At 39.5% G+C, this 26,692-nt stretch overlaps 2 protein-coding genes across 2 annotated transcripts in view; one reads left to right on the plus strand and one right to left on the minus strand.

The window, feature by feature from the left end:
* LOC123256870 (disintegrin and metalloproteinase domain-containing protein 1a-like) overlaps positions 1–15,327 on the plus strand; it is a gene marked incomplete at its 5' end in the record, with an annotated part of 43,835 nt that extends 28,508 nt beyond the window's left edge. The window contains 2 exons of the mRNA XM_044685427.1: positions 10,848–10,997; positions 15,229–15,327. Of these exons, the coding sequence (XP_044541362.1) occupies positions 10,848–10,997; positions 15,229–15,327 (249 nt within the window). The remainder of the gene's footprint in view (positions 1–10,847; positions 10,998–15,228) is intronic.
* Positions 15,328–19,152: 3,825 nt separating this feature from the next.
* On the minus strand, positions 19,153–22,859 carry LOC123256871 (disintegrin and metalloproteinase domain-containing protein 1a-like). The gene is made up of 2 exons (XM_044685428.1): positions 20,750–22,859; positions 19,153–19,220 (listed from the first exon to the last, which is right to left on the minus strand). The coding sequence occupies exons 1-2, from the start codon at positions 22,857–22,859 to the stop codon at positions 19,153–19,155; spliced, it is 2,178 nt and encodes a 725-aa protein (XP_044541363.1).
* Between the last annotated feature and the right edge of the window lie 3,833 nt (positions 22,860–26,692).

The raw sequence follows: 26,692 nt of genomic DNA on the forward strand, positions 1-26,692 counted from the left end.
GAAGGGCAGGGAAGGGCAGGGAAGGGAAGGGAAGGAAGAGAAGGGAAGGGAAGGAAAAAAGAAAGGGAAGAGAAGGGAAGGGAAGGGAAGGAAAAAGGAAAGGGAAGGAAAAAGGAAAGGAAAGGAAAAAGGAAAGGAAATCCAGGGTTCTGGGCTATGAGGCTGTAGGTGGCTGGGGCAGGGAATAGCTGCACCAGGAGGCAAAGGGCCAGGGCCAGCTGATTATCGTTAAAAGACACGGTTCACCATGGAGCAGCAAAGTGATGGCCTGCTATTCAGCTATTCTCAGTCACCTCTCAGTCCTAAGTAAGGTCTTTAGGGGAAAGGGGATCAATTTCACCATCTGCACAGGACTTTTGGGGGATACACAGTGTTTGGAAGTCAGTGTATTGTCTATTGTAAACAGGTCCAAGAATGAAGATTCAGTGCCCTGGCCCCTTAAAAATCCAAATTGGGATACAAATTCAGTTGAAGATTACATAAGTCTATGTGAAGCTATAGATGCTTTATTAAAGTAATTGGACTAAATTTGATAGCTTGAGACAAGGTGAGAATGAGAGACCATCTCAGTTGGTGGATAGACTTGTTGAACTAGGAGGTAGGTATCTTGCCCTCGACCTCTCCAGAGAGAAAAATGCTAGACACGTTTTGTGATTTTGTAAATGCTAGATGTGCATTTTGTAAAGATATGCTCCTGAGATATTAAGGAATATTTTAACAAAAATTGCCCTAACTGGTTCACCATGAACATCAAAAAGTTAAAAGGATAGCAGTATATGTCTTTGAGGGCCCTGATAAGCAAGATGAAGAGGAAGCTGATAAGGAGGAAGTAGAGAGATTAAGGAAGGGAAAAAAACTGAATTAGAGGAGAAATTAAGGAAGTAAATAGCTAAATTAGAGGAATTAGTTTAAAAAAGAGCTGCAAAACAGACAGAGGTTATAGCTCCTTTGAAGGAGTCCAGGAGGTAACCAATTGCATGCTCTTTTTGTAGGAAGGAAGGTCATGTAGCTAGGGATTGTAGACAGAGGAAACAAAAGCTAGAGAAATAATGATTATGATGATGATGATAGTAACAATAACAATAATAATAATAGACCCTCCAACAGGATCAGTGATTGCAATGGGATAAATTATAATTCAGACCATAATGCATCATACCAAGGAATCTTTAATCACTATGGGGTACCACATAGAAATTATCAGAATGATCAGAAAGATGGCCAGATATATGGCCAGAGGAGTGGCCAAGGATATGGCCAAAGGAATCAAGATGTATTATGGTACTTGGGAGAGGAAGGGACCTCAAAGAGTCTGAAGGTGAATTTTCAGCCTTTTCAGATCCCATTGCTTTATTCTAACTGTTCCAGCCTGTTCCCCTCCTTGTAGTGAAGAATTTTAAATACAACACATTTTAAATATAGGTTGTAATGATCCTGGGGCACTGAGTAGGAGCTCTGTAGATAATTATTGTACCACCCAGGAATCTTACAGATGGAGGTGGGAACTGATAATAGGTTTGATGAAACCTCCTATCCAGATATTAAGATAGGTTTGTTTGGCAACAATTTCACTGATCTTTGCTGTTGCTGGAAACTGAATAGAATTTGCCAATATGAATAGCCAGACAACTATTTTCCTTAGTTCCCACTTAACTAATGAGGAAATGATTATTTCCCCAATTAGTAATTTATTTGGTTAATAACTTCAAGGATGATGATCCTTGATTTCAAACTATGACTGCATTTTAAGATGGATTTGATTAGATCACTAATTGTGAAACTATTTCCCCTAATGATCAGATGAATTTCTAACTGACAGTTGGCTGGAACTCTTAGATTAGCGAGGTCAGTGATGGCTTTCTTAATGCAACTATTTATTGATAATGAATGAGGTAATGGAAAGGATTTGGGAAGTTGTGAAGGAAAGAGGGATTAAAAGAAAATCCTAATCCTTTATCTAATTATGTAGTTAATTGTAAAGTTGGTATCTTGAAGCCTGTTTGGCAAAAGGCCTAGCCTCAAAGCTTGAAGTTCACTAAGAGATAGTTTTATAATTGATCTTCCAGATGACTTTATGATAGTATTTGGTATTGATTAATAGATGTTGGCAATACTGATGTTGGATACTGGTAAATACAGAATTCCCTAACAGCAGCTTAGACACTTAATCCAGGCAACGAGACAATTCTGAAATGACCCTTCTCTTCCATCTTTAATTGGGCCTCGCTGTGATTCAAGGACCTACTTGGTTTTATTTTTACTTGTAATTTTATAGACATAGAATTTCGTTATTTTTTTTATCCAGAATTTAATTTTTTCTCCTCCATTTGGATTTTGGAGTTTTGTATTTCTGTTGAGAACTAATTCATATATCTCATAACTCAAACATGTATTCTGGGGTGATTCTAGTGATGGTCAATATCCTCCTATGGGGGGTTGTATAATTATCCTAAAATCTAAGGTTTAAGATCTTTTAAAGCAATTTTAGGAAAAGAAAATCACCAACACCCCGAACAAAGAAAGTGGATCTTTTGGAGAAGTTGTCATAAGGATGCCTACAGAAACCAAACACTACATTAAAAGACCCAGAGTGAACTTTGGGATATAATGAACTGAATTGAAGGGGGCTGAACCTATCACTTATTCTGAATGTAAACTCTTATGCCAAAGGGGAGTGCCCCATAATTGGCTTCTTGTCAATGCATCTGTCAGTCATTTTTTTCTTTCTCCTTTTTGCATTCCTCTCCCTCTTGTTCCCTAAAGTGTTATAATTCCCTCTATGTAAGGTACAATATTTTATATACTTCTAGTAAGAGAATCTTTAGATATATGAGCTACATGTGTGGAATGATTCACTGAGGAGATCTGACATGTTAATCTAGAAACCCCAAGTGAGGAGACTTTAACTGCTGGTCTCCAAAAGAATCAAAGGTGGGATTGTGTGAGGAACATTCTATCCCATTCCCTTTTTTTTTTTTTTACCTTCCATCTTGGAGTCAATATTGTGTATTAGCTCCAAGGCAGAAGAGTGGTAAGAGTAGGAAATGGGGGTCAAATGACTTGCCCAGGGAGACACAGCTGGGAAGTGTCTGAGGCCAGATTTGAACCTAGGACCTCCCATCTCTAGGCATGGCTCTCAATCCACTGAGCTACCCAGCTGCCCCTCCTCCTCCCTTTTCTGGGCAACATAGCTCATTTGAGTCTATGTGAGTCTGTATGAGTTTGCATCACCTAGCATGGGTCACAGGACTGTGGCCTACACACTTGACTTAGAGATGATTAAGTTTCAAAAGGAAAGGAGAGGGAAGTTAAACAGTTCAAGACAAGTAAATACAGGATCTATCTACAGTGACCATACTTCACTGCGGTAGCTACTGCAGTGACCAAACTGAGACCATCCATGTGGCTGGCTTGAATAGGCTTTTCTCTATCTCTCTGCCTTTAACTATACAAGTAATTCTAATAAACTTTATAAAAATTCCAAGGACCTGAGTCCTAAATTTAACCCTTACGTATGTGATTATTTAAGTATTCCTCTTTTGTTTCCTCTTTTGTTAATCTAGGCAATTCATATTTTTGTAAATATTAATCCATTTTACCTAGACTGTCAGATTCAAAGTCACATAACTGGACAGAATAGCTCTTAATATTTGCCTTAATTTCTTCTTCATTAGAGGTGAAATTGACCTTTTCATTTTTGGTACTGTTAATTTCAATTCTCTTCTCTCTTTTTTTAAAATTAAATTAACCAATATTTTATCTATTTTATTTGTTTTTTTCAAAGAACCAGCTTTTAGTCTTATATATTAGTCCAATAGTTCCTTTACTTTAAATTTTATTAATTTCTCTTTTGATTTTTAGGATTTCCAATTTAGTTTTTATTTGGGATTTTTAAATTTGTGCTTTTTCTAGTTTTTTTAAGTTGCACGCCCAATTCATTGATCTTTTTCTCTATTTTGTTGATATAAACACTAAGGGATATAAATTTTCCCCTGAGTTCTGCTTTGGACATATCCCATAGATTTTGATCTGTTGTTTCCTCATAATCATTCTCTTCAATGAAATCAGTAATTGTTTCTATGATTTGTTCTTTGACCCACAAGTTTTGAAGAATTAGATAATTAATTTTAAATTTGCCCCACCATGAAATGTTACTAATTATAATTTTTATCAAATTATGATCTGAAAAATTTACATTTATGATTTCTGCTTTTCTACATTTGTTTGTGATGCTTTTATTTCCTGGTACATGGTCATTCCTTGTATATGTACCATATGCTGCTGAAAACAAGGTATATTCCTTTTTATTCCTATTCAATTTTCTCCAGATATCCATTAACTCTAATTTTTCTAATATTTCATTCACTTCTTTTTTTATATTAATTTTTGGTTTGACTTATCTAGTTCATAGAGGGGAAGGTTGAGATCCCTCACTAGTATGGTTTTTCTATCTATTTCCTCCTTATGCTCATTTAGTCTCTCCTTTAAAAGTCTGTATGCTATACCATTTGGTGCCTATATGTTGAGTAGTGATACTTCTTCATTATCTACACTGCCTTTTATCAAGATGGAATTACACTCTTTATCTCTTTTAATCGAATATATTTTTGCTTTAGCTTTTTTTGAGATCATGATTGTTACTCCTGCCTACTTTTTCTCAGTTAAAGCCAAATAGATTCTGCTCCAACCTCTTATCTTTATTCTGTGTGTGTCTACCTGCCTCAAGTGTGATTCTTGTAAACAACACATGGTAGGATTCTAGTTTTTAATCCATTCTGCTATCCACTTCCTGTTTATACATGAGATCATCCCATTTAAATTCACAGTAATGATTACCATCTGTGTATGCCCCTCTATTTTGACTTCTTCATTTAGTGCTGAACTTTCTCCTTTCCGTCTTTCCCTTCCCTCCAGTGTCTTGCTTTTAGTCAGTCTGCCCCTCTCCCTCCATTATGTAATAGTTAAAATGGTCACTGTATGTTTTGGAATGGCTTTGAAGTCTTGGGAGACTACATTTCCTAGGACTCTCTACCATAACTTCCTCAGACACCTCCCACTTCCTTTGTGGGAGGTGTCTGAGAAAGTTATAAAATGAAGAGAGAGGCGCAGATTTTGGCGCCTTTTCCCCAGAATGGAGGAGAGTTTTTTTTCCTGGAGAGCCTTGGTCCCAACATAGCTGTCAGAGATCTATCTCCTAGCTTTCCCAAACCCTTCTTTTACTAAACCCTAAATAAACCCAGCTTACTATCCCTATCATCTAGCCTGATTTTGTTCAGTTCCAAAGGGCTCAGGTTAATTTCCCCACCAGGGCTGGGGACTGGGCTACCTTCCCTACCTTTCTTTCCCTTCCTTTTTCCCTTCCTTCTCCCATCATCATCTTCCTTCTCCCTTTTTCAACACAACATTCTGGCAACCCATATTGGACTCTGAACCTGCCTGCCTGCCTGCCTACCTGCCTACCTGCTTGTTGCCCTACTGCCTACGGTAAGTTGAAAAAAATTCCCCGCTCAAAACCCAACCCAGTTGGGGTTCCTTCCCCTACTGGGCAGTTTTCAACCCCTGCTGGGCTCCTCTACCTCAGCAGAGGTTCCAGGTCTTCCCCCTACACCAAGACTAGTAGCCTTAACCCTAAACGTCCTCACCCCTGCCAGGCTAAAACACAGCAGAGTGTCTGGCTAAAAAAACCCAGCAGGGATTTAGGAAAAACCCCCATCCCTGTCTCACTTACATCCACCCCAGCCTACTTCTAAAAACTCCCTGACTGCCCCCTAACTTACCTGCCTAGCTCCAATCTCTCCCTTTGAAGTGGTTTTGCTTTTAAAGAGGCAACACTAAAACCCCAAATGAATAAAACTCAATTTACCTTTGTTTCCGGCACCCTGGATTCCTATGTTCCTTTAATTCCACCTCCTTAAACAGAATTCCCTTCCCAAGTCCCAACCCCAATCAACAATTTTCTCTTCCCTCTGTAGTACTACCTTTTGGTCACTACAGGCCAGCAATGATGAGCACTCAGTATTTTTCCCCTTTTTCTTCTGAGCTTCAGCGCTACCTTTCTACAACTGGAGGGTAGCACCAATAATAAACATATATATATATATATGTGCATATATATGTATACATATATATACACATATTTATTTATTTGTTTGTTTGTTTGTTTGTTTATTCATTTATTCATTTGCTTATTTATTTATTTATTTGCTTATTTATTATATATAAATTTTTGTAACTAAAAACAAATAAATGAAATAAAAGTCATGCAACATGATCACTTCTATACCAGAAAGCCTTTTGGTTTTTGCCAAATTGGAAACCTTTAAGGTGGTGATGGGAAACATGCACTTCAGCACTGACGTGCATAGCCATTTTCAATGACGTGCAGCCACATGCCAAGAATGAAACATTCACTACAGTGTAGTATAGACACTCTGTGCACTATAGATGATAATTCTACCTATATTAATTTACCTATTTTTGTTTATTAAATATAGTTACATATTACAATTATATATTTTTGTTATTTAAACTACAAATATCGTGAAATTATGTTTTTTTTTTCTCTAAGTGACACACCACCCTAATTATGCTCAGGTTTTTGGAGAATTTTGACACACCAAGCTCAAAAGGTTGGCTATCACTGCTTTAAGATTTCTGAATGCCTTCTTTTCCTAATGCTATTAGGAAATCTTGTTTTCCTAATCCTTAATATGAAGAAACAAATGACCGCAAATTGCAAAATGCAAGCAAAAAGCCATGCAGCAGTACAACTTCAATTGGAAAATTTCAAATACTCTTTGCACGATCCAGTGGAAAAGTAGAATCCCATTCAAATAGCGAATTCAAATGTTTGTGAGCCGATTGCCAAACTATTGAAAGAGGAAAATCCTACTTCTCCTGAAATAGAGACAGAGACGGATGTGAAGAAACTCCTCTCTCATGTAGTGCATCTCCTGACCAACCCTCCCTCCCCTACTCCATCTCCTGACACCCCATGCTCTCCCAAAGCCTCGTCCTCTCCTGTCCCTTCTACCAGCCCACAACCAACCCCAGCCCAGAGGAAACCTCATACTCCTACCGTATCAGTTCATAACAATACTGCCTTGGTAAGCAAATGAATCCAAAGAAACCAAGACCACAGACTGATTCCTATGATGGCCTTTTCCCCTTAAGGGAAGTGTCCACAATAGGATGAACTGGGGTGTACTAAATTTAAGACATCATACTCCTTTCACACCCCAGGATTTTAAAAAATTCAAAAGAGTTATACCCAGTTTCAAGGATGTATCCATTGCTGTAATGAAAAAAATGACAGATATCTTCTTCCAATATGATCCTTCTTATAAGGATGTTGAAAAATTACTTCAGGGAGCAGCTGGGTAGCTCAGTGGAGTGAGAGTCAGGCCTAGAGACAGGAGGTCCTAGGTTCAAACCCGGCCTCAGCCACTTCCCAGCTGTGTGACCCTGGGCAAGTCACTTGACCCCCCTTGCCCACCCTTACCAATCTTCCACCTATGAGACAATACACGGAAGTACAAGGGTTTAAAAAAAAAATTACTTCAGACCTTTCTGATGGAAAATGAGAGAAATAAGATAATCTCTCATGTGAATAAAGGCTGAGGGTACAATGCAGCACACTGGCCACCTCAAGATCCACATTGAGATTATAATATGCCAGCAAAATATTTGCCATTAAACAATGCTAGAAATGCCATTCTAAAAGCAATGAGAGGATGGATGAGCTGAAAGATCAGATGTTTGGACAAAATTTGACCACCTTACATAATCTGATGATGAGACACCCTCTCAGTTCATTGATAGGCTCATTGAGCTGGGAGGTAGGTGCCTAGACCTTGATCTTTCTACAGAAAGAGATATCAGAAAAATAAGGTATCAATTTGGTAATAATTCTTACAGGATGGGAGCAGCTGTGTAGCTCAGTGGATTGAGAGTCAGGCCTAGAGATGGGAGGTCCTAGGTTCAAATCCGGCCTCAGACACTTCCCAGCTATGTGACCCTGGGCAAGTCACTTGACCCCCCATTGCCCACCCTTGCCATTCTTCTACCTAGGAGCCAAAACACAGAAGTTAAGTGTTTAAAAAAAATTAAAAAAATAATTCTTGCAGGGTGGTCCAAGACTATTTTAAAATGCATTGCCCAAAATGGCCTGAGATGGATCTTGGAAGAATTGAGAAGAATTGCTGTGTATATCTCAAAAGGACATGCAGATAAAATGGCAGAAATGAATGATTTATTGGAAACATAGAAAATGACCTGAAATATTTACATGATAAAATAGATAAACAGGAAAGAGGGCATGATACTCCACCAATACCACTTGCCTTCTCCAAGAATCTAGACCAAGATCCTTGACCTGCTATTTCTGTCAAAAGAAGGGTCATGTAATGATGAATTTTAGAAATCTATTCCAGGCAATCAGAAATAATACCTACTGGAATAATAATAATAATAATAATAATAATAATTTCAGGAACAACAACTATCAGAATGATAACTATAATACTTTCAGGAATTGCAATTTTAGGACTGATAATTCTAGGAACATAAATCAGGCAGATAACTCAAACCAAATGACCCCACAACAGTATCTTTTAAGTGGAGCTCATCCACAAACTACTCAGGGTGCTACTACCCCCCACCACCACCACCACGTGGAGCCAAAGATGGTGCCACTTGAACTCTATTGCATTTTGTTGTTTTGTTATCAAAATAGTAAGGTAATCTTTGAGCAGGTCTCAGGGTAATTTGGGTAGTGAGGAAGGATAAAGGGGAAATAGGTGATTATAAGGTGATTGGAGGAGGAATGAATGTAAGGGAAGGTATATAGGATATAAGGGAAATGGAGTATGTAGGATGGCAGCTCAAACAGGTTTATTCACTGAGGCTTGAGACAGAGAATACAGGGAGGAATTAGGCTAGTAAGAAATATTTAGATCAAGGCTGGGTTTCTAAAGTCCCTTGAGGGAAGAGTCGAAAGAGCTCCTCCCTGCCAGTGAAACTGATGGCTGCAGGAAGTCTCAGGTAAAGACTTCCTGCCAAGATGGATGCCCCCAGTTCCTTCAAGAAATAAAAGAAAATGATTCCTTCCCTCTTTAGCCCTTGCCTTAATCTTTGATGCATATTACGATTAAAAATGATGAAGGCAGATATGAAAAGGGAAAATAATATTTTAATAAAAGCCATTGCTGATAGAAATAAATTGACCACGTGCCTGTAAGAAATCTCTGGCGCTTCCGCCATTTTCCTCTATATCTTCCCTACTACTCCTCTCTGTCCCCCGGGAGCCCACTCAGGTAACCAAGAGGCCGTCTTCTGGTCTCCCTCCAAATTTAAGCTGCCCCATACGTTTTGGGGACGTCAGACGTGCCCACGTCCAAAAACCGGAAACCCATTGGATCACAGGGAATGTAGTCTCAAAGTCCCCATGTATCCACTGGAAGTTTGTAAGATACTTTTAAATGGCACCTCCCTGAATTCCAAATACACATGCAATGATTCACCAGAGGCTTTGAGTAGGTAACAAAGGGGGTTTATTAATGTCAGGTTAATCAGAGGGAAAGATCAGGTTTTTCTAACTGCTGCTGGAGAGAGGGCTGATGGTGGGGGATGGGTCGCAGGAGAGGTTTAGACTGAGAGAGCCTGCTCTCCCAGTCGGGGAGATTTGACTGCCCTAAAGTAAAGTATTTATCAAATCACTAAATTAGGAGTGACTTATTTGAGGATGTTCTACTTGCCTACAGAAACTAAATCCACAACATTCAATCACCAACCCCTCCCTTCCTCCCAGGGCCCAAAGGGAAATTCAGGGGAAACGGAGGGATGTAAATGAAGAGAGATCAGGGAGAGGTCCAGAGAAATGAGATAGGTCTAAATTTCCTCAAGACAAAATAAGCACAGGCCAAGGCCGAAGCTAAAAGGCCAAAGCCAAGCTGAAAAGCTGAAGCCAACAGGCTAAGACAAAGCTCAAAAAGCAAAAGCCTTCAGCCAAAGTGAAAGCCAGAAGGCAAAAGCCCCGTCAGTTGGAACTTCAGCCCTATTTATAGCCTCAGGCTTCCAACTGTCTTTCTGAAGATTCTAAAACCTCTAACTGCCAGATTGTGGCAGTTTGAAATTACAGAAGCAAAAAGTTTCTGTTAGTCACCTTGCATTACAGTTGCTATTAACCCTTTTCAGTTTGTCTCCCCCAAAAAGGAAAGAATAAGAAAAAAATTTTGAACATAGTGCCTGTCTACCCTCTTACTTTATTTGTGGCATCATGTATCTGACTCTGGACATTTTGTGGAAGTCCATAACAACTTGTACAGTGTTGATAATTTGAACAACTTGTATTTTGTGTATTTTGTGTATTTGGTATTTTCTTTGTACCTATATTACCTCAAAGAAAACCTGTAATAGTGACCTGTATTGACTTGATTAGCATTTTGTGCTTTTTGTGAAATTTTTGTATTTTCTTCAATGTATTATTGCTTTTATACCTCCATTGTTTTATCTACATTTGCACTCACACTGTGGACCATGGCTAAGTTAAGAGGAAATGCATCTAAATTCTTGGGTAAGAGAGCTAGAGCCAACCCTGAAAACATCCCCATGTCCACCCCTGACACAATACCACCCCCCTCCCCAAGACCTGGGCCTCCTCCACCAGCATCTACAACAGCAGCCACAGCAGCACCAGCCCCACCACTACCACCATTAACCACCAAACAACCACCCAGGGTGGCTGAAGGGAGAGCAATAAACAAGCCTGGAGGTGGCATGAGTGAGGTGGCAGAGACCACCCCCCCAGCCCTAGGCCCCAGTGACACCCTGGACTCTGCGTCCAAAAGCCCAATGAGCAGCAGTGTCCCCTGGCCACCACTTCTGCCACCGTTCAGGGATACAACCCCAGTGGCAACATGGCAGCCACTCTGGTCCCCGCTCTGGCCGCTGCCTCTGCACCCATGGAAGACCAGGAAAAGAAAGTTCTTGCCACGAAAGTCCTTGGCACAGTCAAATGGTTCAACATCAGGAATGGATATGGATTTATCAATAGAAATTGTTCTAAATATAACTGCCTGCCCAAAAGCCTTAGACTACTGAAACTGCCATTGGTATTTAAATATTATGAAATTTTACTTAGTACATATTTCTGATTCAAGGAAATGGGATCAACAAAGGAGCACAGATTTCATATACACAGTACCAAAGATGCACAAACATCTACACAGTGCCAAAGCAGCACATATTTAACCTGATTGATGCCAAAAGAGCACACAGGTAAAAAAGAGAAACAAGTCTTGCTAGGATTGCTGAGACTTGCTGAGACTTCTATGCCAATATAAAAGGACTTAAACCTAGTGTGAGACTCAAAGTTGTGGCACTTAACATATGTTAAGATGCAGGATTCCTTGTACTATATTCCTTGTAAAATTTATATCAAATACCTTACAATTGGTTGTTCTGCTTCCATAGTCTATCCCTGAGAAGAAACGATGAAAAAAGAAATGACAAAATATGAGACCAAAGAATAAATTTTTTTAAAAATCTAGTCCCTTTTCCCAATTTTCTTACTTTGGTGGTTGACTGTGGTCCTGGCTGCTGAGTGGGTAAGTTCATGCTGTTGGACGTGAATTACTTTAATTGGGCATTATTCAAAGACCTATTGTGATTTTGTTTTTTCTTATTTAAAATTTTTCCATATAAAATTTGGGATTAAATACTTAGAATTTTCATCCACTAGCTACTTGGCTTTTGGGGTTATTTTTCTGATGATTTTTAATTGGCAGTGATTCATATGCCTCATACCTCAGTCATGTTTTCCCTGTGTGATTTCCATGTTTCTTTCTATCCTCCTCAGGGGGAGGGGTGTTTTTTTACTTTACATGAAAAGTCTAGGTTATTTTAGTGAAAGATTTGTTGCCTCCCGAAATCCAGATGGAGATGCCCATGGAGACCACATGCTGATCCAAAAGCCTGATAGAAAAACCAGATGTGCAAAATTTGAATTTTGATGGGGGTTAAAAATTAATTTGTCTTGTTAAAATTCATTTGTTTTGTTAAATTCATTTGTTTTGTTTAATGCATTTGTTTTATATGTATACATATTTTGTTGTGAGAAAAGGGGACTGCCCCCTGATTTTTTTTTGTAAAAAAGTGCCAAGTATTTGATTTTCTTTTGTTGTAAAAATTGTTGCCATTTACCCCTTGTATTGATGTATATACCCTTTATTTTATTATGATTGTAAATTTATTTGTGTTTGAGACTGGTTTCCCAAAGATCATAAAAGGGAATGTATGTTTTGTTATGGCTCTGACTCTCTATGATAACTTCCTCAGACACCTCCCGTTTCCTTTGTGGGAGGTGTCTGAGAAAGTTATAAAATGAAGAGAGAGGTGTGGGTTTTGGCACCTTTTCCCCAGAATGGAGGAGGGCCTTTTTTCCTGGAGAGCTTTGGTCCCAACATAGCAGTCAGAGATCTACCTCCTAGCTTTCCCAAATTTTTGGGGGGAAGCTTTCCCTTCTTTTACTAAACCCTAAATAAACCCAGCTTAATATCCATATCATCTAGCCTGATTTTGTCCAGCTCCAAAGGGCTCAGGTTAATTTCCCCACCAGGGCTGGGGACCCGGCTACCTTCCCTACCTTTCTTTTCCTTCCTTTTCCCTTCCTTTCTCCCATCATCCTTCCTCATCCTCCTTTCATCAAAACAACATTACCAAATTATAATACTTAAAATTATAATTATGAGGCTGTTAGTAGCTTTAGTAGCTGTATTACAGCAAAGTAGAGATAATAAAGAGAGGGAAATGTAGAAAATAGGTAGGGAGCAGTTTAGCTAAATACCTAATTGCATTATGATAGAATGAAATTCACCACTGACAATGGCTCCTTCGGGTTCAATCTCCAGCTAGAAGAGAGGGAGAGCTTCAGCTTTCAGGTTCCAATTCTCCAGCCAGAAGTCAGCCAGCATCTCTTTAGCAAGAATAATCAACACCAGAATCTGTCTTGAGCTAGAGTCACCAGAACAAGAGTCTCCTCCACAAGAGTCACCAGAGCAAGAGTCATAATCCAAATCTGTGTTTCCACCAGAATCTAATGGGAATCCCAATGTCTTACTTCCTTCTAGGTCTCCCCTTATAAGCACTTTTCTCCACCCACTAGTTCTCCCATGTCACGTCTCAGGAACCAATCTTAGTTCCTTAATTTGTCTGGCACTGCCCAGGGGGACAGTGCTTCTGGGATCAATTTGCTGTCTTGGTTGGTTTCAACTTCCTTTCTCTGAGGGTGTGTCTCTATTTGTATATCTCAAAGGACCTCCAGGTCCCTGAGTGATTAAATTAAAAGGGAGAATTCCAAGTCCCTCATTGATTTAAATTAAAACAAAGGGAGATGAATTCCTTTTTCACACTTACATTATTCCCCTTCTCACTACCTCCCTTCTTATTCCCCTCTTACTAGAGGATCTTTGATTACCCTCCCCAACCTCTCCCTCCCTTTTATTACTTATATTATTCCCCTCCCATCAACCTGTTTCTTATTCCCCTTCTACTTCTTTATAGAGTAAGATACAATTCTAGAGACCAATGAATCTGGCTGTTCTTCCCTCTCTGAGCCAATTTCAGTGAGAGTAAGGTCTAAGTTTTACCTGTCACCAACCTCTTCCTTCCTTCCATTGTATTAGTCTTCTTACCCCCCTCCCCCACCTCTCAGCTCCTGCCATGCTTCTTTATGTGATATAATTTACCATATTTTACTTCTCCTTTCCTATTTTTATTATTATTATCCTTTTTTACCCTTAATTTTATTATTTTTTGACATATCATCCTAAACAGCCTACTACCACATTCTCTATGCACACTTCTTCTAACTACTATGATAATGATAATGATTTTAAAAGTCACAGATATCATCTTTCCATATAGGAACAGAAACCATTTCACCTTATTGAAGCCTTTAGGTTTTGTTGTCTTTCTTATTCACCTTTTTATGCTTCTCTTGAATTTTGTATTTGGGCATCAAATTTTCTGTTTAAGTCTGGTCTTTTCTTCAGGAATGCTTGGAAATCTTCCATTTTATTAAATGACCATACTAACCCCTGAGAAAATACAATTAGTTTTGTCTGGTAGTTGATTCTTTGTTGTAAACCCAGTTCCCTTGCTTTCTGGAATAACATATTCAAAGCCACATATTCAATGTGGAGGCTGCCAGATCATGTGTGATCCTGATTAGGGCTCCCTGATATCTGAATTGTCTCTTACTAGCTGCTTATAATATTTTCTCCTTGTCCTGGGAGCTCTTGAACTTGGCTATAATATTCCTGAGAATTTTCATTTCGGGTTTTAATGCAGGCAGTGATCTGTGGATTCATTCAATCTCTATTTTAGCCTCTTCTTCAAGAATATCAGCACAGTTTTCTTGGAAAATTTCCTATTGTATGATATCTAGCCTGCTATTTTGGTCATGATTTTCCGTTAGTCCAACAATTCATAAATTGTCTCTCCTTGACATATCTTTCAGGTCAGTTGTTTTTTCAATAAGATATCTCATATTTTCTTTTATTTTTTCATTCTTTTGATTTTGTTTTATTGTTTCCTGATGTCTCATGAAGGCATTAGCTTCTATTTGCAGAATTCAAATTTTTAAAGATTGAATTTTTTCCAAGATGCTTTCATGCTCCTTTTCCATTTGATCCATTCTTCTTTTCCAAGTCATATTTTCTTCATTTGAGTTTTTTGCCTTTTTTTTCCAGGAAGTAAATCCTGGCTTCTAAGACATTGTTTTCTTCCTTTGATTCATGTGCTTCTGTTTCCAGATGGCCTATTTTGCTTTTAAATTATTTTCTTTTTCTCATTTTTTTCAACCTGTCTTATTTGATTTTTAAATTCATTTTTTGAGTTCTTCCAGAGTTTGAATCTAATTCCTAGCTTTTTTTGAGGTTTTTCTTGAATTTCCTTGGGTCTCATCATCCTCTCTTGGTTCTGTTCTTTTGTCTTTATCCCTATAGAAGCTTTTGATCATTACCTTTTTTTTCCAGTTGTTTATTCATTTTCTCTCTCTTCTCCACCCCCCCCCCCCCACAGCCCACCCCCACTCTAAGCTACTCCCTCTGCTGGTTTACTGGAGTTGTTCTGCCCTAAGGCTGAATCTTCAATCTTCTCTCTCCTCTGCTAGTATACTGGATTATTCAAATTGAGCTAACCTGCCCTGGGGCCAAATCTTCACCATAGCCAGTTGAGGAGTCCAAGGTGCCCATTCATATGCTACACTCCCCACCTTCCTCCCTGCCAGCTGCTTTCCAAGCCCAGGACCTTAAGTGGTGTGTTTGAGACTCTCCTTTGTGGGAGATACCCTGCCCTGGGATCCCAAAGTTAGCCCAGTTCTAATAGGTCGTCTCAGCACTGTATATCTGGGCAGGAGGGGTGGGAGGTGGGAGGTTCAGCCAGCCCAGTCTTATTTCCACTCTCCCTCTTATATTGTGGAAATCAACTCTCTGCCTGTCTTTCAAGTTCTGTTCAGCAGGAGAGGCTGATGACTGTCTTTTTGGGTTTGAATTCCTGTCTTTTTGAAGCACTTTCTAAAGATTGGTATGGAACTACAGGCAGAGAGGTTTCGGCTTTTGCTGCTCTGAAGCCACCATCCTGACACTTCCCCCTCCTTCTATATTTTTTATTTTTAGAAAAATTTTCCATGGTTACGTAATTCATGTTTTTACTTTACTCTTCACCTCCTCAAACCTTCCCCCATAGCTAACTCACATTTCCACTGGTTTTAACATGTGTGGTCAGTCAAGACTTATTTACATATTATTGATAGTTACATTGGTGTGGTCCTTTCGGGTCTACATCCCCAATCATGTCCTCATCAACCCAAGTGTTCAAGCAGTTGTTTTTCTTCTGTGTTTCCCCTCCTGTTGTTCTTCCTCTGAATGTGGGTAGTGTTCTTTTCCATAAATCCCTCAGAATTGTCTTGGGTCATTGCATTGCTGCTAATATAGACATCCATTACACTAGATTTTGCCAAGTGTATCAGTCTCTGTGTACAAAATTCTTCTGGCTCTGCTCCTTTCATTCTGCATCAATTCCTGGACGTCTTTCAAAGTTCACATGGAATTCCTCCAGTTTATTATTCCTTTGAGCACAATAGTATTCCATCACCAACAGATTCCACAATTTATTTGTTCAGCCATTCCCCAATTGAAGGGCATACCCTTGCTTTCCAGTTTTTTGCCACCACAAAGAGTGCAGCTATAAATATTTTTGTACAAGTCTGTTTATCTATGATCTCTTTGGGGTACAAATCCAGCAATGATATGGTTGGATCAAAGGGCAGACATTCTTTTATCGCTCTTTGGGCATAGTTCCAAATTGCCATCCAGAATGGTTGGATCAGTTCACAGCTACACCAGCAGTGCATTAATGTCCCAATTTTGCCACATCCCCTCCAACATTCATTACTCTCCCCTGCTATCATTTTAGACAATATGCTAGGTGTGAGATGGTACCTCAGAGTTGTTTTGATTTGCATTTCTCTAATTATCAGAGATTTAGAACACTTTCTCTAGGGAATGATTTAAAATATCAATCTATACCTAGTTTCTGTGAAACTTCTTTCCAGCCAGTTTTTCTTAGCCAATACCAGATTGCTTTGACAATTGCTACTTTATGATTTTAAATCTCATACTGCTAGTCCTCCTTCATTTATGTTTTTTTCGTTCTTTTGATAGTCTTGATATTTTGTTCTTCTGATTGAATTTTATTATCATTTTTCCCAGCTCAATAAAATAATTTTTTAGTAATTTATTGGGATGGCATTGAATAAGTAGATTAGGTATGATGACCATTTTAATAATGTCATTCATGTTAATGTTAATAATGTTAAATTGAACAATAATTTAATAGTAACTACCTGTCAACAATTAATATTTATTCAATTAGTTAGATCTGATTTTATTTGTGTAGAAAGTGTTTTATAATTATGTTTATGTAGCTCTTTGGTTTCTTTTGGGAGATATACTCCCAGATATTTTGCTATATATTTACTTATTGTTTTAAATGGAGTATCACTTTCTATGTCTTCTTGCAAGACTTTATTAGTGGTATATAAAAATACTTGTGCTTTGTTTTATTTTATGTTTCGTTACTTTGTTAAAATTATTGATCATTTCAACTAACTTTTTAGATGAATTGCTAGCATTTTCCACATATACCATCATGTCATCTACAAAGAGGCGGTTTCACTACATCTTTGCCCATTATGATTACTTCAATTTGGTTTTCTTCTCATTGTTGTTGCTAGCATTTCTAATGCCACATTAAGTATTGTTAGTGAAAATGGGCATCCTTATTTCACTCCTGCTCTTACTGAGAAGTCTCCTAGCTTATCTCCATTAATAAATAATACTTGCTAATGGTTTTAGACAGCTTTCCAATGTTTTTAATAGCAACAAGTGTTGTATTTTGTCAAAGACTTTATGTATCTATTGATAAAATTATATGGTTTTTATTACTTTTGTTATTAATATCCATTATGTTGATAGTTTTCTTCATATTCAACTACCCCTGCATTCCTGGTATGAATCCTGTTTGGTCACAATGTATAATCTTTGTGATATATTGTTGTAGTTTCCTAGCTAGTATTTTACAGAGGATTTTTGCATCTATATTGATATATCAATGTGATCTTTAAGCTTTTTTCTCTGTTTTTAGTTCTCTTGCTTTAGGTATCAGCAAAATATTGGTTTTCTTAAAGATCTTTGGTAAAATTCCTTCTTTATTATTTCAAATAATTTATTTAATATTGGAATTAACTGATCTTTAAATGTTTGGTAGAATTTACTTGTAAATCCATCCATTCCTGGTGCTTTTTTTCTTAGGAATTTCATTCATGGCCTGTTCAGTTTCTTTATCTAAAAGGTTTATTGAGATATTTTCTTTTCTTTTCTGATAATGTAGGCAGCTTATTTTTTTTTTTTGGTAAGTATTCATCATTTCTCTACCATTGTTAAATTTGTTGGTATATAATTGAGCAAAGTAACTTAATAACTTAATTTCATCTTCATTGGTGGTTTGTATACCTTATTCATCTTCAAGCTAGTGATTTGGTTTTCTTCCCTTTTTTAACATATTAACCAATGATTTGTCTATTTTTTTTCATAAAACATACTCCTAGATTTACTTATTCAATGGTTTCCTTACATTCAGTCTCACCTGTAATTTTTATGATTTTTAATTTGTTTTGTTGGGGATTTTAATTTGTTCTTTTTCTATTTTTTAAAAATGCTATTCTCAATTCATGGATCTTTTTTCTCTATTTTATAAATATAAGAATTCGGAGACATAGGTTTTCTTTTTAAACCCTTACCTTCCATCTTAGAATCAATACTGTGTATTGTTTCCAAGGCAGAAGAGAATTAAGGGTAAGGCAATGGGGGTTAAATGACTTGCGGTGAATAACTGTAAGAGGGTGGTGAAAGTATGTGATAGGGGGTGCTTAGTAATATTTTTCCTCAAAAGGGGGCAGTAGGCCAAAAAAGTTTGGGAACCACTGGTCTAGAGTCTGCTTTGTTGGGAGGTATATACCCACTGGGGAAGGCATGAATGCCTGAAACATAGACCAGACCAAAAAAATAATCTAGCAGTGGAGACTCATAGGATAGCCGGTAGGGGAGAACTGGACAGAAAACTGCCCTGGGAACCCTGGCATTAATCTGGACAAGTAGTGAGGCACCTTAAAGTTGGGTTTCAAATCAGTCTTCAAGGATTTCACAGCTTCTCTTGAGAGGATATAGCACAGAATTATCTATTTTTGTGGCAAACCCCCTACCATCCTGTAAGTCTTATCTAAGGAAACTCTGAGGAGAAGGGAGCATCCCAAAGGAAGCAGCTAGGTTGGTCAAGCGCTTTGAATTAATGTTGCATGAAGACTGGAAGGGAAGCAGTGTAAGACAGTGGGGGCAAAAAAAATGGAAGCCCTGCAGTCAGAGCCCCTGGGTTCAAATCATGCCATTCATTCTTATTATCTGTGTGACCTCGTGCAAGTAATATGTCTCCCATTAGGTCTCTGATCTAGGATCTTTTTAGAGACCCTTCTTCACCTATGTTCCCATGAGAGAGAGAGAACTATGGATACTTAGCCTTGGGAAGAAACAACTTTCAAGAGGTATAGATGAGACCTGATTTCTTTTGAATGTACATGGGACTGTCCTGTTGAAGATTGGGCACTGGGGGCAGAACCAGAACAGTGGGTAGAAAGCTACCCAGAGGTATTTTTTACCTGGATGGCAGGGGAAAATGTATTCCTAACAAGAGCTGTCTCAGGTGGCACAGGCTGCCTCAGGCAGCAGTGACCTCCATTGCATTGGTAGTCTTCAAACAAAACTGGTTAAATACTTATTGGGAAGTCCTGAGGACCAAGGGGCCAAGGGACCAGGAAGATAATGGGAAAGAAGATCATTTAGCCCTTAGGTCTGCAGGGTGGGAGGATTTGTCTCTTGACTGATCCAGAGAATTTAGTGAAGCTGAAAAGGTTCCAGCTAGAATAGATAAGAAAATTTAGGAACAGCCCCTTCCTGCTTCCTGACCCAGGATGGCTTTGCTTTTTTGTTGGCTTTTTAAAACTATTACCATCTGTCTTAGTATCTATTCTAAGTCAGAAATGTGGCAAGGGCAGGGCAGTATAGGCATTATGGATTACATGACTTGCCTGAGGTGACACAGCCAAGAAGTGTCTGAGTCCAGGTTTGAACCCAGGTCCTCTGGGCTCCAGACCTGGTGCTATCCTCTAGGTGCCCCAAGGATGCCTTGTTCTATCCCTAAAGTCATCCTATCCTCTCTGTGTCAAAATCCAACCTTAAGGTTGCATTTTCTCTGTTAATGATTCTAACCTCCACAAAGAGGTCCACCTCCCAGTACTAGGTATCCTCACTAGGGACCCAAGTGTTCCCACAACGAGGCAGAACCCAGTTCTGTGTAACTCTGAACTCAAACCAATATCTCACCTGGGGGCAGTTGTAGTTTCACTTATCCTTTTATTCAAATATTTCCTGCTTCAAATAACAATTGTACTTCTAAAGCATGATTTGGTATCATTCCAACGATCCTAAAACTTTTCATTTCCTTGCTGGGGATTCCAGCCCCAATCTTTCTCCGGTGCTCATTGGTTGGAAAGAGTCCTGTGTGCTTTTCTGATCCATCCTTTTAGTGCCCTTTCTTTTTTTCAGTTTTCTTCCATTCCGGGCAACAATCAGAATTATGAGGCACCAAATTGCACTATTCACCAGGAGGAGGGTGGAAGCCAAGAACAAGAAGATGGCCAATGTTATTTCCTTATGTTCTTTTCTTTGGAGCCTGCTAGTAGGAGTGCTCATCTTCCTCTGGGGACTTGATCGGGAGGTGGTCATGGTAGTGATAATAGTGGTATGGGTGGTGGTGATAGTAGTAGGAATTGGGGTAGTGGTAGTGGTTGGAGTGGGGGTAGTAGTAGTGGGAGTAGTGGTAGTGGTTGGAGTGGTAGTAGTAGTAGTGGTAGTAGTAGTGGGGGTAGTGGTAGTGGTTGGAGTGGTAGTAGTAGTGGTGGTAGTAGTAGTGGGGGTAGTGGTAGTGGTTGGAGTTGTAGTAGTAGTGGTGGTAGTAGTGGTAGTAGTGGTAGTAGTGGTAGTAGTGGTAGTGGTTCTGAGGGTAGTGGTGGTGGTACTATGGGTTGTTGGAAAATAGCCAGGAGGGGGCCCACTGTCTATACTGCCCCCATTACCTTTAGTTATACAATCTGGTGGGGCATAACCGAAATCACAGTGGCAATGACTCAAGTTGTTACACGTCCCTCTCCCAGTACAATTGGTAGCTGAGCTGCACCTCTGCCTGAGGAGGTGTCTATCAGAACACACATTGTTCAGGCATATCTTCTCCTGGTCACACACTGTACCAGGCTGCACTTCTCCTCGATCTTTTTCCCCTAACCCCTGAAAGAGGTCTGCTCCCCAGCACCAGGACCCCTCACAGGGCAGTTGGAAATAGGTGTAGTGGTTCTTGCCTCGGGGCAACTTCTGAATGTTCTGACATAGAAGCCTTCCACACCTGCTATCTTTAGGTTCACATTTTCGAAAGGTCTTGCGCATCCCATTAACTATAGGGCCACAGTTCCCAATCCTGTCCCCGTTACTGTTTATACTCTCATAGCAACTATCTGGTGCCTTCCTGGAGCCTTCGCCAAAGATCTCAACACACTGTTTATCCAGACTCTGACAATTCCCCTCATAGCAATACCCATGCCTGCACTCAGTGCCATCTTGTTTGTAGACATCTGGCTGGCACCAAATGGAGGTTCCATTGCAATATTCAGGAAAGTCACATTCATCCTTGCTGGGACGACACACCTCAGTTGCCCTCTGAATATTACAATTTTTGCAGCAGGGCCCAAAAGCACAAGTGGAACCCACAGTGAACCGGCATGTGGGAAGACAGCAAGGGTCCTTTGCACAGGTCTCTTCAGTTCCACAGTCACATTCCTCCTCTCTGTCTAATATTCCGTTCCCACAGATTGGCACCCTGAATATTGTTGTGGGGGTTGGTGCTCGGTAGAGGCATCTCGAACGTTTCTCAAACAGGAATTTATAGAAGTACTCTAAACTGCAGTTGCTAAAAACCTGCTTGTAAGAGACAGACTCATGCATTATGCAGTAATATTCATCACCACACATGCAGTATTGGGAATCATGGTCCATGCCCAGACTGTGGCCCAACTCATGAGTCATGAGAGAAGCAAGGAGGGTCACATCTCTTTGGGGGAAGGATAGAGCTGCCACAGACTCGTACGCACTACAGATAGCACCAAGAAAGGAGTATCCTGCTTTGCTTTTGGTTTCATGTCCTACAATCAGATGGGCAATATTATGAAAAGCCCTAGGTAAGAGTACAAAGAACTTCCATGGACTGAAATATTTAAGAGTGTCTTTCAAACTAGGGACAATTTTGGTTACATCTTTCTCTGTCCAGATCTCCAAACCAACCCAGTAGATTTTGACCCTGATTGCAATGAAGTAGGTTTCCACGATGGAGAGGGCTGCCATCACATTGTGGGTAGTCTTGGTCACATTGCTATCCCATTTTCGGTACCTATTATTGTCTACCACAACAAATATTTTCACCATCTTGATGTGTGGCCATTCATAATGCACAAATTCTGCTATGTCTGTCCCACTTGGGACCGCCATTCCTTTTGCTTCCAGATTGCTCTCAAATTCAGGCTGTTCTCTCAGAGGCCCCGAACAGAAATCTTGTTCATCACTTTTTGTTTGGTACAGGATGTGTTCAAAGTTACTCGAGGCATCAATGGGCTCAATTCTATACACTGTTCCCTCTATGTTGATTAAACCCTTGAGGCCTGAGCAGGTGCTGATAGACACCAGGGACTTCAGATAGCTTTCTACATACCCATCATAGTAACAATCATTTCGGAGAAAAGGCATGTCAAGGCTGAGACTCCCATTGTAATAAGTATAAACAGGGAAGTTGTTAGCAAGCAGCCCTTTCTTTTGTTTCAGGTGTATCACCAGCTTCTTGCCTTTCATAAATATTGAATAGGAGATTCTTTCTTCTCCTTCCCAAGTCATTAATCTCCTAGGGATGACTATCTCATAAGAAGAAGAATACATTGATCCCAAGACACAGTGAATGTTTGGAAGGAGAATCACTGTCAACAGAAGGAGAAATCCTAGGCTGAAATGAGAGAATCCCAGTCCATGATCCCACTCCCATATCCAAGGACACTTTGAAAGAAAACTCTCTTTCATCTTCATCCATGACCAACTTGGCTCCTTAGGAGGGGAGTCTAGAGGCATTACTCTGGCTACATCCTTAGACATGACCAAAGGGAAGCAAATGATAGTGCCAGGCTTCTGCCTTAACTCCTCACCTCACACCCTGGTCTTTTCAAGGACATGATCTGGATGCTCTGTAAACTGTTCATTCTCATTCCACAGAATTCCTAGGATCTCAAGTGATCCTCTGAATCCCTTTCCTCTTTGGCCCTTAGGGTTCAAGTCTGTGTCTTCTGATGGCAGCAGCAGTCCCAATGCTCTCTAAATCCCTGTGGCCTCCCCAGATTAATTTCTTAAGCTCTCACAGTGGATGTACTGACTGCAGAGGTCCTTCCACTATCTTATCCCTGGTCAGGACTTAGTGAAAAAAAAATCTCTCCCCCATTATGTCCCATCACCATGGAAACCCTTCCCCACCCTACTATTGCCCTTCCTATTCTTTAAACCCCAGAGTTCCAGAGGTGGGGGCCAAAGGTCCACATGGGTGGGGCCTAGGGCTCTACTTGCTTCTCTTTTCTCCAAAGTCAGCATTATTCTTTCTTTTCTTTTGCATGGTCATTTCTCTGTGTTTCAGAGATTCTTTCATGCTAAAGGATACTTGGGGCCTATCTTTGAGAGGTATCCAGTCCCCTGTGTTTGAGGAGCCCATTTTGGATTTCCCCTTCTACTCTCCAAGAATTTGAGCCTGTCCCTATTTGCCCTCTGTCAAATATCACATGGCAATTTTGTGGTATGGGGGTGTCACTAATAGAGGACTCCCCAGAACACCTAAAAATACAAACTCTGGAGGCTAAGAGAACATGCAAATGGTAGCTTTGTGGAGAACATAATTACATACTGTTTCTTTCTTTATCTTCCCTTTTATCCCATTCATCCTGTCAGATTCCAGATGGCCAGAATCTGTCTTTGATATTGATAGTTTGAGGAATAGCCAGTTTTAGGTCACAAGTGTTAAATGTATACAAATTGGAGATAGTTTCCAAGCCTTTTGGTAAAGGATGCAGAAGGAATTGTTTTAGTTCTAAAAGTGGTAAATTTCTGATGAGAAATGGTCCATTTCTTCTATATCTGGTATATATACTTTGATGGAGTTTTGAACCTTGGTCAAAGTTTTTTGTTTTTCTTTAAAACTTTTACCTTCCACCTTGGAGTCAATACTGTGTATTGGCTCCAAGGCAGAAGAATGGTAAGGGTAGGCAATGGGGGTCAAGTGACTTGCCCAGGGTCACACAGCTGGGAAGTGACTGAGGCCAGATTTGAACCTAGGACCTCCTGTCTCTAAGCCTAATTCTCAATCCACTGAGCTACCCAGCTGCCCCCTGGTCAAAGTTTTTAAATATTCCTATCACCTTTGGAATGTCAATTAATCCAGGAAAGGGTGCTTGTAAAATGAGTTTATTGAGAGGGAGAGGGAGAAAAATAAGAAATGTGTTAAGATCATATCCTAACCTCTGATCTCTAAGTGAGTTCCTAATATCATTAAACCACAGTTTAAAAGGAAAATATATATATGTCCTAAAAGCCAATATGGCAGCAAAGGAAAGTGATAATTGTTGTGGGAAGCCAATAAGAGAATAGATAAAAATCTGAGACTTCTCTTTTGGTCCCTTTTGTGATCTTCATGATTTCTTTTTGTTGTTGTTTTTTGTTTTTTTTGTTTTTTGTTTGTTTTTTTAAACCCTTAACTTCTGTGTATTGGCTCCTTGGTGGAAGAGTAGTAAGGGTGGGCTATGGGGGTCAAGTGACTTTCCCAGGGTCACATAGCTGGGAAGTGTCTGAGGCTGGATTTGAACCTAGAACCTCCCATCTCTAGGCCTGACTCTCAATCCACTGAGCTACCCAGCTGCCCCTTTGTGATTTCTTGTTGAAAATATTGTGGCCTTATTGAAAAACTTTAAGTTCCTAGCTAATCAACAGTTAAAAGGTTAACACTCTTCCCCGTTGGCCAGGAATGCAGCTGCATGGTACAGCCAAGGCCAAAACCTTAGCAGGGGCAATTCAACCCTGAAAAAATTCCCTGACTTGGCTTTCTGATAAAAACCTAGTCAAAATTCAGCTTTGGCCTTGTTCTATTCTGAAGCCAATGAGACCTTTTGTGTTTTGATATGACATAATTTGTAACTTCTGAGCATCTGCGAAGTTTTAGGTGGGGGTCTTTTGTGTGAAATGAGTCTTGAAATATATATAATAAACTCCATGCTCCTGGAGACAGAGCTGGAAGCATGAGCTAAAAGATCTTCATTGTCCTTACTTCTTATCAACTAAGCTGTCATTGTAAGATTATCAAAGATGATAAAAAGATCTCAAGATTTGGCTCCCAAACAGGGACCTTGGATCTCTGGATTCAGGTAAAGATTTGCCCTCCCCCTCAGACAACTCCCAAATTACGATGATTTAGTTTCTGCCTGAAGAAGTGCAAGAAATTCAGAGTTTTCAGAACTCTCCCCTTAAGGGAAGACACTAGAAGTAAAAGAATAGATTAACAGGATGGGACACAGTGAATCAAAGGAAAGAAATCTTTTTATTGATTAAGCACATCCTCAGAAAATGGGGAGTAAAAATTAGTAAAGAACACCTCACTAAATTTCTTGATCTTATTCAAAATTTTAACCTGTGGATTCCCTTATAATTTTGGCAAAAAGTTGGCAATGATTTGAAAAATTGTTATACTGAGCACAGATCAGAACAAGTGCCAGTAAAAATTTCATCGGCTGCTGAAAAAACAACTTTGTTATCTGGTCAGAATGCAGAGAATGAAATCTTTAGGGTTTTAGAGTTAGAATTGGAGGAGGAGGAAAAGACTCATAGTAAATCAAAATGGGGCTTTAAAATTCGAATGAAAAAGTCACTAGCAGCAGATCTTCCCCTGCTTAAAAACCTCTCTTCAAAAGAGAGATAAAAGCAGAGGAGTCTCTTCCACTTGGAGCTCCAGCTCCACAGCCACAGCCCCCAAATATAGGTTTTAAAGGAGCCCTAAAAAAATGCTCGGAAGGACAGAGACATATCATTCTGTTTCCCAGTCATTTTTAGAGCAGATGAATTGGATGATGATGAAGAAGTAGCTCCCCCATGGGGGCTTCTTCTCTACAAAGTGTTAAAAGAAATTAAGACAGCTTGTGCTTCATATGGTCCTGCTTCTCCATATACTTTAAATTTGGTGGAGACTTTGGGGGGGGGAGGCTTTGGATAAACCCCTTTGATTGGATTCAGACCTCAAGAGATTCCCTTTCTGGAGGGGACTACCATTTTTGGAAATCAGAATTTGATGAATTGGCAAAACAGAAGGCAGTCATTAACAAGAAACAGGGCATCAGAGTTACTAAAGAAATGTTACTTGGAAAAGATGAATGGGAATTACATGCTGATTAGATTAATTTACCTAGAGAAGCTTTAATTTAATGTAGGAAGTGTGCCTTAGAGGCATGGAAAAGAATCCCTATAACTAAGAAACTGTCCACAGGTTTGGCGGAGATTAGACAAGGCCCAAAGGAAATATATACAGAATTTTTTAAAAAATTAAATCAGGAAGTAAAAAAAAAAAATTACAAATGATGAATATTCAACTCAGTCAATAGTCAGAAAGTTTGCCTACAACAATGCCATTGAGGTGTGTCAGAGCATGCTTCAAAATGTTAAAAAATCTGGGACTATTAATTATTATGTGAAAGCTTGTGAAAACTTTACTCTAGCCTACATGCAGGGTATAGCCAATGCAGCAGCCCTGAAAGGAAAAACATATTCTGAAATAAGGGCTCAAAGGCTGTAAAAAGCTCTGGTTCCAATGCCCTTAACTCTTTGTGTCCCAGATATGAGAAAGGTTACCACTGGAAGAACTATTGAAATGGTTACAGATTACCTGATAAGAGATTCCAGGGAAG

The sequence above is a fragment of the Gracilinanus agilis genome, chromosome 1, assembly GCF_016433145.1.
Source record: "Gracilinanus agilis isolate LMUSP501 chromosome 1, AgileGrace, whole genome shotgun sequence".
Classification (NCBI taxonomy): Eukaryota; Metazoa; Chordata; class Mammalia; order Didelphimorphia; family Didelphidae; genus Gracilinanus; species Gracilinanus agilis.

Bases quoted from the DNA above. Each gene is read 5' to 3' on its own strand.
- LOC123256871 (XM_044685428.1), bottom strand. From the start codon at position 22,859: ATGTCTAAGGATGTAGCCAGAGTAATGCCTCTAGACTCCCCTCCTAAG. The intron at 19,221-20,749 runs GTAATGGGGGCA...TTCTGCCCCCAG, and splicing joins ACCAGATTGTATAACTAAAG to TGCCCAATCTTCAACAGGAC.